Source organism: Mirounga leonina, unplaced genomic scaffold (assembly GCF_011800145.1).
Source record: "Mirounga leonina isolate KUSES-001 unplaced genomic scaffold, KU_Mleo_1.0 Mir_129, whole genome shotgun sequence".
In the NCBI taxonomy this organism is placed as follows: Eukaryota; Metazoa; Chordata; class Mammalia; order Carnivora; family Phocidae; genus Mirounga; species Mirounga leonina.
The window spans coordinates 29,113,489-29,126,018 of NW_023270323.1; the positions used below are offsets into that span (position 1 = coordinate 29,113,489).

Consider the following 12,530-nt stretch of genomic DNA (forward strand, 5'->3'; position numbering starts at 1 on the left):
TGTTGAAAATTTCTGAGAAGTCAATCATTTTAAAGATTGGAAATGTCCACCAATTTTGGCAAAATAGAAATCATTGCTCAACTCAATGAGAGCAATTTTTATGCAATTGATTTGGAAGAAAATACACTGGAGTAGGTTGAAGTGTAAATGGAGTGTGAGAAAGTGCAGAGACCATGAGTAGAAAGGTATTTGCCCTATATCTTATGGTTGAAATTTACTTAGGCAAACCCCCCACTGATGGACATTTAAATTGATTTAATGTTTATTCCCACTTACAAAAAATTGTACAAGTACTCTTTGTCATTTTCCTCATTATTTCCTTAGGATACATTTCCAGAAATAGTTCTCATCATCATATCATTATTATTATTGGCCAAAACTATGAGTTTAGTACAGTTAAGAGCATCTCATGGGTTGATTGATCCTATTCTGTTTTCTCATGTATTTGCGGTGACATTTTGTTTTCCAAGTTCTATTACTCCTGGGGTAAATTAACAAATACGCTTATGTAAGAGCATAAAATAAAGGATAAATAACTTCTTAACTTCCTGGGAAATTAGCTTAAATGTGCTTGAGTTTCTCTAGCAAAGTCTAGGAGCAACTGCCTTTGCACAAATTGGTCTTCATATCTAATCTTGGTAGCATTTCCTCTATTATTTTTACAAACAAAAAACAATAATAGGAAGTAAATTCATCTAAATCACCACATGGAACTTTTAGCTAATGTTTCATATCACAGATTATTACTTATTAAATAATAAGATTATTTATTAAGCCATTATAAGTTTTCATTGACTATGTGTAGAAAAAAATCTGAATTTTGTGTTCTATATTTTGAATAACTTTCTTCCATGTTAGTATTAGTATATATTTCCCCTATAAATATAAGCCAGAAAATCCACTGATTGTGTGCTAACATTACAATTTGTTATAAAAGAGTTAAAGTGTTACTCGTAATATTGCTATTCTCTGTGTTTTAGGGTATCTAATTTGTTGGCAGAACATGGCCCACCGGGATCTGGGGCCTACAGATCAGTAGGTGAATGGCTAGAAGCAATCAAAATGGGCCGGTATACAGAGATTTTCATGGAAAATGGATACAGTTCAATGGACGCTGTGGCTCAGGTGACCTTGGAGTGAGTAATTTTTCTGATAATTTTTACATAATTGCTCGGGCGAGAAAAATTGTTTGGAATCCAATCTGGATGAGGTCAAGGGAAATCAGTTAACCTTTGTCCATGTGTGACAGCTTTCAAAGAAGCCCCTTCTTTTTTAGCCCATACTGTTAACGACTGCATGGTTAATGCTACTTGTGGCCAGTATCGTTGCTTCTTTGCTTCAGACAAACAGCACTTGAATATTGGAATAATTGGAGTAACAGTTCCTTGCTAAAATACTGGCATTTTGTGTTGTGGAAAAGATGTTTTCTTGACAAAGTTTTTATACTGGTACCTATGTTATATGAATGTAATTACAAAACAAACTGTAAGCACAATTGGTGTGGCTAGTCCTACATAACGACAAAACACATTCTTAAATTTTGGCTATAATGAATACCCGGGAAGCAACAGCTTAAACAAAGCTTCCCAGGCAGGAATCTCATTTAACCTCTAACTGGTGCACCTTATATTCTTGCAATACAAGGATATATTAGATTCTGCCTCTGATTTGTTATTTGGTACAATCTCAGTGAAACCAATTGTGCCCTTTTCTGTTTGCACGTTTAAGATAATGTTTATCAAATCTTATTAAATAAAATCCACTAGAGTTAAATATTAAATTCTTTAAGGTTGTAAGTTGTTTGTATTTTATTATATACTCTGTATGTATAATTATTTTAGCCTAATATTTGTTATTTGTGAAAATTAACTGTTGTTATGGTGGTTCCATCTAGCTTACATGAACATGAATAATGTTTTAACCTGCGAATATAATAATAACTTACTTTAAATTACCTATAAATTCAAAGGTTAAAATATTGGTGTGAGGATTAGAACATGGTAGAACATCCTAAAGCACTAAACCACGATCCTTATTCCATTACTTCTCATAATATGAACATTGAGCAGTTGTCTCTCACCATTTCTAGTCTGACATTCTTTGCTTCATTGAATTCACTGCCCATCCACACAAATGGTAACAGGGTACCATCATTCGTCACCAGATAATGTCACATTCTCAGCCTTTCTCTTCCTCATATCTGTAACTACTGGACCTAAACTCACTACTCAGCATGCTCTCTCAATTTGCTGAATCTCATCCTTACCATCACCTCCAAATTATATCTATTTGATGACACATATGCTTTGCCCATTATTTCTTTGGATGCTCAAAGAACTCATTTGTGCTATATTTAAAATAGTAAACAAAATTTTGCTGATAATTTAAAACTATTTTTACATGATTGCTATTTAATTTTTCAGTAAAAATGGTCATTTTAATTTATTAAAGTCATTTGTCATTTTATATTAAAATGATACTGTAGGTATTTCTTCTACCCAATGTCAGATTACTTGTAAATATATAATAAAATTATTTGCATTAAGTGGTGTCTCTTTTTTATTAAAATAGCACATATACATATATATGTGTATGTATATATATATATATATATATATATATATAATCATCCACTATCTTTTTGCCTCTCCCCTCACAGAATAATTTTAATCACAAATAATGGTTTTTGCATTACTACCTCTCTTTTACTTTATCTCTTTGGGGCCCCAAACGGTGAATATTTTAACGTTGTATTTTAGCGTTTCATTTTTTATTGCTTTTAATTATTTTTTCTTGACTTACTTGTCGACTCCTCTCTTCCCAAACTCTTCGTTTTGTATGTTTTCTTTCAAGACTTAATAGCCTTCTACCATCTTCTAATTATGGTTCTCCACCCCATTTCTATTCTCTAGTAGTTTTTGTCTGATCAGTTTTTCTCTACTTGGTTCAGCTTTTTCTCTTTGTCTCTATTACTTTGGTATCCTGTTGCCTCTTGCCATATTGCGTCCTTTCAGATACTTTGATATTTACCTTAACCAGAAGAGTAAAGTGAAATTAGGAGACTCGTTAACATCTTCATGTTCAGAGATGTTGGTCTCCATGCGTCAGTTGCTTCAGATTTCTGGGCAGATAATTACCCATTCCTTACTAGGAACTGAGCCAGCAAACCTCAAATCCAGTGAAGTTGATTTCCAGCACCTTTAAATACATGTCCTCTTGTTTATTGTTCTTTTTACCACATTTTTCCGATTTTATAAGAATATATTTATCAAAATATCATTTAAATAACTCACAGAACAATGAGTAGTCAGTTACTTGTTTGGTCAGGAATATAAGAAAAAGGTTATCTGTGCATTTTCCTTGCCTTTAACCAAAAAAATTATTAAAGACACATGGCAAAGGAGCTGGGATATGAGCAAAGACAAAGACAAGCTCTTAAACATTTAAATAATGATTTTTTACACATGGTCTTTACCCAATATCTAAATACTAATTTTATGGAGCCTGCATAATGCTATAATAAAATAATAAAATATTATTATCAGTGTTATTGCCAAGGCATAATAGAAACTGAGAACTGGAAACATACCTGTGATAAATGCTTAGGTGGGGGAAAAAGATAGGATCAATTACTAAAAGGCAAGAGATCAAATTGCCATATACTTTAACTAGAATATTATGTTAGAATTTATGCCTTCAAATTTGTTCTCATAGTGAGCTTAGAAAAAGGAATAAAAAATATTACAACTTTTCAGAACCGCATACTTTGATAAAAATTTTCCTTCAATATAGTTTTAATTTTGTTTGTGATTTCCTCTTTCTTTCTTCTTTTCTTTCTTCCTTTCCTTCCTTCCTTCTTTCCTTCTTTTTTCTTTTCTTTCTTTCTTCTTTCTTTCTTTTTCTCTCCCCTTTTTTTTTTTTTTTGCCAGCACATGTATATATGGCTTAATGTGGAAAGGAAATGAAAAACTTAATCTAAGAGTTAAAATGTGTTCAGCAATATGGTTTTCAAACTTAAGTGTTTCTGTCTGCCATTCTCTGTACCTAAACCTTGCTATTCTGTGTACAATACACAGAACAATTATGGCAGTAATCTGTACTATGGTGTGTAAATGCAGTGAGTTGTGGTTGACAGGGGAAATTGTAAGCTTGCGGTGAGTTGCAAATTGAATCCAAAGATCTGTAATAAGGACAGTATTACAACCGCTTTTTAAACTTATTGTTAGACCAATACTGTCAACTTTTGATTATTCAGAAGATGAGTGAAATCCAATGAATTAAAATATTTTGCCAATTGTGTATAAGCTGAAGAGATTTATGTTAGTATCATTATTTAAAATGGGGTCTTAAACTACTAAAATGGAAGTTTTACAAATCTAGGTCTAAAATGTATGCACGCTAATTCAAGTAGATTTCTTAACGTATCAATAAAGACATTATGCATAATTTACTATATACCTAAAATACACACAGGAGTACTTACTCTTGTCTGCATTCCACATAATTAAGCTAACGTTTCTAGTCTAGTTCATAGTCTCACTATGTCTCACTCACTGAAAACCATGACCAATCATGGTTAATCTTTGCCAAATGTAGATATATTTATCTTGTGCAGTAGATCTATAAATGATTGTCAGGATTCTTCTAAAGGAACCAAAAAATTTCAAACCTACAAATGCATGATCAAATTATGACAAAAATATACACACTGAAACTTAATGAATATTTATTAATCTCTCTTCTCCCTTCTCCTATCCAGCCAGTGTTGGTAGAGTAAATACCGATGATATGGCTAAAAAGTGTGTAAAGCAGAAGGGAGAAGAAGTGAGGGAATGACTTATCCACAAACGGATGAACTAAATCCTGAATAATCAAGAATTGCTCCAACATCAACTAGACACCTCTTGTTATTCCCTATTTTTCATTCTGCCATTTTAGTATCATAATATCACTGTTTTCCATTGTTTAATGTTATGGAGTAACATTTGAAAATATGCTGAAATGTAATTACATCAATGGCAATTCATTATATTCGCAGCTTTTCTAAAACTAATCGTGCTTTGTTGACAAAAGCCAAGTTATTTTTGTGTAACAATACTCTTCTTATCATGTTTAAATTCATAAGCCTCTGTTGAAATATAGTTCATCATCATTAGAATTGGCTTTGGGTATTACTTAAGATTACACATGGTCATGATACATTAAATATAATATTTATAAAGGGGATACATTTAAAATTTTACCTAGCTATAAAATTTCCTATATAGAAAAATAAAAAGAGTAAACAGCATATCTTGCATCATTTTGAAAAATTTTTTGTAAGTAGAGCAGTAACTTCATCATTAAATATAAAATACTTTAATTTTTATCAAATTTCTCTCACTTTATTGCTGCTAAGTTGACAATTTATTATATACTTTAAAGAGTAAAATGGCAATTCTTAGAAATCATGAAAGTATAAGACAAGCTACTTAAAATACTTTAATGCATTTATCAATATTGGAATAAAATTATTTAACCTTTTCTAGAAATGTTTTTCTGATACTATTTTAATTGTCATTTGTAATATAATTAGAGAAATATTAAACAGGATTTTTTAGGAAACTTCTTTGCTGCTGAGAACAATTTTAACTTGCAGAAATGATCTTATTTCTCTGTAACCTTTTCACTGAAAATCACATTGCATAAAGGTATATGTACATTGTATGCATTATAATCATGCTATTTTCTAAATCTCTGCACATTAATTTGACAGCTTTTGAAATGACAAGTCAGATTTTAAAAACATTAGCATTCCATTAAAAACACACATAATTTATGGCAAAATATAAAATGCAATGCTGTGTTTTTATAACTCCATTTATTCCATGGAAAGAGGGATGGGGAGGAGGTGGGATGGATGGAGAGAGAATTTCCATAGTCTGACCTTCCATGTGCATCTTAGGGGACAATCAGATCATAAGTTGACCATGAAATAAAATCTTATATTTGACTGGGAGAATTTCAACAAATTTAACTTAAAATCTAGATATATGGAATGTTCGGAAGAAAGAAAGATTTTATTTGCCTGTAAACACAAGCTCTACAACTGCATTTACTAATCAAATACAACTCCTCAAAACATCTGTTCTTTAACATGACATAGATGCCATTAAAAAATTTAAATTTCCAAAGCACTGAACCAGTCTTTCTTGTGGTCAAGATATTTTGAGAGAATGAAGTCATATTTACATATACTATAACAACAAGTTAAAACAGTGGAAATAAAAATAAGTTAAACCAGTGGTTTAATATCAGTGAGACAACCAAGTGTTCTAATGTGTAGCACATGCAGGCGCACACACACCCCACACCCCCCACCAAACACACACACACATGCACACACTTCAAATTAAGGTTTTGGTATTGTGTATTCAAAATCCATGCTGTTTCAGTGAGAAACCTATAATTTCTTTCTCAGGTCTTTCAGAGTAAGTTGTAATGATTATTTTCAAAAGCTCATTCCTAATAATTGGATTAGTCATATGATTGTGCAATTTAAGTACATATATATAACATTAGGACTTCCGAACTTGGATTCTGGGTTTATAAAGCATATGATAAAACATCTGTTTTAAAACTTCGTTTTAATTACTAATTATTTAAATTCTCTAGCTGAGAATGATTATTTTCAGGTTAAGAAATTTTAGTCCCTATCACCTGACTTAGGTCCAAAGTATGCTAGTGAGCACACATGAATACCCACATCTACGCAGTTCTTCATGATTCATAAATTGTAGAAACATGAGAATATTAATTAGCTCATAACTGAAATTGCTATGAAGTATAGATTGGGTTACCATAGCCTCAAAGAAGTATGTGTTCGTTTCCACCATTAAATATCTTCCTTCTTTTAGAATTTTTGATATTTGATGTTATCACTACAGAATTCTCATTTTACAGATGAATAAATAATTGTATGTAATTTGAAGTACTTTGCTCAAAATCATATCTCAGAGTAATGAGAAATTAAGAGTATGGACTTTGACATCAGGTTCCTGGTTTAGTATTAACCTGCTACCCACTAGCTGTGTTATCTAACCAAGTGATTTAAATTCTCTAAGCCTTCATTTTCCCATCCATGAATGATTAACAAAAATCTATGTCATAGACTTATGTATTTTCCTAGCAGATAGGAAGAGGAAATCTTAATTTTCACCTATTATTTTTATATTAGTGCAATGTTTGTCAACTGAGGGAGATTTTGCTATTCAGGGGACATATGGCAAACATTTTGTCTTGTCACAACAAAGGGTCAACTGTGGTGCCATGCTTTTGGTATTTGGTGGGTAGAGGCCAGGGATGCTGTTAGATATTCTATAATGCACAGAGTAGCCCCTACAACAAAGATTTATCCAGCCCATAATGTGAACAGGGGCAAAGCTAAGAAACTGTAATGCAGTAGAAAAGAGAAAAAAAAAAATTAAACTCAAGCTTCTTTTATCCCGATGCTAGTCAACAACTAGCTATTTTATAGTCTATTGCATAACTAACAGTAGTCATTTTGTTTCAAAATGAATTTTTACTGTTTTCTTTTAATTTTTGCTGATGATTATCTTCCATGACTACCTTATAGATCGATTGATAGATATAGATATAGATATAGATATAGATTATTTTGTACTCTGGTGTCTTGTAGTTTTAATACCCTCTAATGTTTAATATTCACATTCTAAGAAAGAAAGAACTATGTTTCCACCCTAAGTATAAATTGCTTCTTTTTTTAGCTACTTGCCATTTGCTAAAACTCCCCTAAAAAATCAAGAAAACATAAAAGGAAAAGGAAACCTAAGATATTATTTAAATAAGCAATTATTTCCAATGCTAATATATATAGAACCTAAGTACACATTTTTAAAATTTCTATTCTCTGATACTCTCTTGAGATTTACATGTTTCCAAAGCTATCAAATTTGACATATAATGATTCTAATGTCATTGTATCCAATTCTAAAGAATTCTAAGATACTAAGGCAAAAATATCCTTTGAGTATAATGTATTCAATAAAGCAATTATCTAAAGAATCTAACACGGCAAACAGTTTTGTCACTTAAAAATCTTGATTTGTTATTTTTTCCTATAATTAATGTTATCACTTGCCAAACATACCTGAATAATTTTATTTGCCAAATATATATTCTAGGAGTATAGAATTTCCGAATATCCTATGAAATAATAATTAAGAACAATGGATTTTGACTTCGAGCTCTATAATATGCTATTAGTTTAGAAATCTAAACATTTATAATTTTCTTTTGAATAATAAGCTTGTTTAAAAGAAACAGTAGAAATATATCTTGGTTGAAAAGACTTTCTGAGAGTGTGTAATCTTCAGAATGCTCTAAATGCCTCAAGAGCCTAGATATTATTTGGTAAAGGAAGAAAGCTCTGGTACTTTGGGTTCCAAGTAAAAAATAAAATATTTGAAAGTGTTGTAAGAGCAATGTAGTGAAAATTATCCCGTAAAGATATCTGTTGTATAAAATGATTGTACTGACTGAGTCCTTTGAAGATTTTGGTCTTCAGCTGCTTAACTGTAAAATTTTAAAAGTATATTTTATGCTTCTTTTAGCAAAAAAAGAAAAAAAATTGTTGTTCCTATTGTAGGTCCATATTTTCAAAATTGTTCAATGAAATTGTACCTTTAATTTAAATATGTTACTGGTAAGCATGTGCAAATTTTTTTCCACCACTCTGTGCCACCAAAATAATGAAGCCTAAAAAGGGGGGCAAATATACATTATAGCACCCCTTATTATTATAAGTTAAATGTTTGCCTGCAAACAGATTTTCAAGGTACAATTTGGGAGCCTGCCTTTGAAAATTGGACCCCATATGTCTAAATTGGGACTGTAATCTAATTAGTTTCTGCAGAATGTTTGTGTCTTTGCCAGAGTGAAATATTGAGGCGTGCTACCAATTGAATCAATACATACATCCAATGTGTGCTTTCTTCATGCAGGGATTTGAGACGGCTTGGAGTGACTCTTGTCGGTCACCAGAAGAAGATCATGAACAGCCTTCAAGAAATGAAGGTGCAGCTGGTAAATGGGATGGTGCCATTGTAACTTCATTTCAATGTCACTTCATCAAGTGAATGATTCTGCACTTTGTAAACAAGCCCTGAGATTTATTTTAACAACAACAACAAAAAAAAAAAAAATATGGGGGGGGGGAGGGAACACTCAGTGATTTCTAAACCTTAGGAGAGCATTTGTTTCAGCCACAGAATTTGTAATCAGTGTTTTGCTAAAATCTCCTTATCTTCCTCAGTGTCTTCATTTTTCATGAAGCAAATATAACCTGCATGGAATAAAAACCTGAGGTTAAACATTATCTTACGTTGCAACAAGAAAATCCTTTCCACTACTTCTACAAAATTTTATAAATGAAAATTATAACTATATATAGCACCTTTACAGACTGAATTAAGGCAGCCCCTTTCAAAACTTCCAAGAATCTACTTGAAAGGAAAAGTTTATAGCCATTTGTGGGCTAACAGAAGCTGCAATTTACTGAAGTTTACTTCAAGTCTTAAATGTCTACATAAGTGTATTGAAGAGCAATATGATTAGGTAATTTCTTAACAGATACCTTCTTTTGTAATTTAAAATGCTGTTACACAGTCTAAGTTATAGACTCTAGTGTATAAATATGTTGCTTGATCAAGGACAAGTACAATACAGGGTGCATATTTATTTTTCTGTGTTATAAAATTTACTTTTAGTTGCTCTTCTAGAAACTATTAGGTAATAAATGTGTATATACTGTATAATTTGCTATATACCCAGGAATCAGTTTAAGTTGGAGTTTTGTGTGTGATGCTTGCACATGTGTGCATTATCATTCTGCTTGCATTTTTAATAGTGTTTTAATTTTAGCAACATACAGGAACAAGTGTTCCACAGTGTAATATAAATAGGAGAAGTAGGGAAGCAGTAAAATGAAAATTTAACACAAGCTTGTGTCTTTCTTCCTCTCATGTGTCCAAAAGCTACTAAATCTCTTTATTCACTAACAGGAAATGTCTATAAGATTAAATCCCCTTTGGCTTTTTGAAAACACTTTGTGATATCTGTGACAATGCAGTTCTTCTAGCCATTAATCTTGCACCCCTGTAAGAAGTTTCACCTTTCTGAGTCCCAGAAAATATCTTGTCAAGCAAAGTTGACACCGAAGGGCACATTTTCAGCAGGATATAGAAGGATTTAACTGTGCAGGCTTCTGTTAATGTTGTTAAATCCAGGCACATAGCACTAAGCATTACCCCTAAGTGTTAATCCTTTGTAACAATTTCCCTTGTGGTTCAGCTTTAGAAATTTTGATACTAAGGCAGCGATGGAATGATGGAATTATATATATATATATATATTCCTTCAGAATTGTCTTTGTTTCAAAACTTAACAAGTTTTACCTGTTGATGGCTGTTTATTCATTTGGTAATTTCTTCTTGTATTCAGTTTCATCAAATTGAACTTATTTTGATAAACCAGTCCAAAGTATTATTTAGTTGGCCTTATTAAGGAATATAAGATATGTTCTATGTACATTCTATGTACCACACTTGGTGAAGACAGACATTTGTGTTATAAATTATATGGTTTATTAGAATTTGAACAAAACTGAGCTCCTTGGTGAAATAACAAAATTTTTATAGTATTACATTTTATAGAAACCATGGGATGACATGTGATTATTCAAGGAGTATTGCATTTGAACAAAATATAGCCTATTTATGTTATCAAGGGCAATAGTATATTGGAGTAGTCTGGATTAATGAAATCCATAGAAAATATACCTGCATGATAGTAATGGTATTCTGTCTTTTCCAAGCACTTGTTTTAGTTGAATATGAGCACATACAAGAATAAACCTTTAAGGAATAACTTCTTTCTACCTTGCCCACCTTTTACTTAAGCAGTAAGTTAACTCTGCTAAAGAACATGGCAAAAAAAAAAAAAAAAAAAAGGAAAAAGCAAAGGTTCTAAACAATTCTCAGATGGTATATTTAGTTCGGCCCAATTATGGCTATAATTACTTATTAGATTTATACTATACCATGGGTCCTAACAAAATACACTTCAAGTATACTTTAATAGATAAATGAAATTTGCAGAGAAAGTAGAAAAAGGTGGATTTAGCATTGTCTTGATAAAATCACAAGTGGGCATCACCATTATGAAAGATGCCTTTGTTCATTTCAAGAAACAAAATGAACTGAACTAATTCTTTCTGTACAAAGTAATTGGAGACATGTTGCACTTTACTGAATTCCGTAAAAAGAACTGAATTTAAGTCATAAAGTAACAGTTGAGAACCTTCGGGGCGCCTGGGTGGCTCAGTTGGTTAAGCGACTGCCTTCAGCTCCGGTCATGATCTCAGGGTCCTGGGATCGAGCCCCGCATCGGGCTCCCTGCTCAGTGGGAAGCCTGCTTCTCTCTTTCCTACTCCCCCTGCTTGTGTTCCCTCTCTCGCTGTGCCTCTACCTCTCTGTCAAATAAATAAATAAAATCTTAAAAAAAAAAAAAAACAGTTGAGAACCTTCAAAGCAGGAATAGACAGACATATTGATTTAAAATACAAACTATCATAAATGTTAGGACTAGCCACAATTATTTACACATAACAAAGATATTTTCTGAATGTCTTCTAAAAGTTATATGTTCAAAAATGATTGAGATGTCAGCACAGAGTATATCTAAGTGATTAGAATTTAAAGTTACAATGTAGATTTCCTCTTTTCACAAAAGAACAGTATAAATTAATATGGATCGATTCCTTTGCAATTCTGGTATTCCTTTGGGAAAGTAAATTGAGTTGAAAGTTAGACACATCGATTTCATCTACATCTCACTTTGGTTGAGAATTTCTAAGGCATGGCAATATGATTTTAAAAGAAATAAAGAGATTTTCAAATAAGATCTGCTCTCCCCCCACATTAAAAAAAAAAAAAAAAAGAGGAAAGAATTCCTTTCTAAAATATTTATTCACCACTAGATATGTCACCAATTGGGAAGTGCCAATCTCATCTATAAATGTGAGAAGTGGAACCAGGAGAGGAGGCAGCTCTTGTGAAATGCAGGGAGGCAGTAACCCAGGGCGAGGTTTGACAAATCTTGATTGTGTGATTTCTTATCCTTTTGGTTTATTTTGTCACCCACCAGACAACTAAAAATAAAACATAGATTCAATAATTTTAGCACATAAGATAGATTTGTCAAATAATACATAATGTTATTGTAACTATCAAGTAGCAATACCTTTAAAGCATGAGTTGTTCTCAATGTTGAACTTGGAAAATAGGAACAAGCAGGGAGTTTTTTTCAACTTACTGATACCTGTGGAAGTCACTCAGTTACTACTTTTACCAATCATAATTTGTTTCCTAATCTTCCCATTTGCTCACATGTTCTTGGCCATTGAAATATCTGAATTGTATGTAAAAATGTAAAGATTTTGCTTTTCCCATGTAAAAAAAAAATGTGCATGG

General features: G+C 31.9%; 1 protein-coding gene across 6 annotated transcripts in view; it reads left to right on the top strand.

Moving 5' to 3' along the window:
- EPHA5 (EPH receptor A5) overlaps positions 1–9,184 on the top strand; it is a 341,721-nt gene extending 332,537 nt beyond the window's left edge. For 5 of the 6 annotated variants that reach the window (XM_035004891.1, XM_035004894.1, XM_035004893.1 and 2 more), the window contains 2 exons: positions 981–1,136; positions 9,003–9,184. In XM_035004891.1, coding sequence (XP_034860782.1) covers positions 981–1,136; positions 9,003–9,108 — 262 coding nt within the window. In that variant the 3' untranslated portion in view covers positions 9,109–9,184. Of the gene's footprint in view, positions 1–980; positions 1,141–9,002 lie in introns of those variants that run through there. The other variant, XM_035004897.1, reaches the window with a different exon arrangement.
- Positions 9,185–12,530: the final 3,346 nt, after the last annotated feature.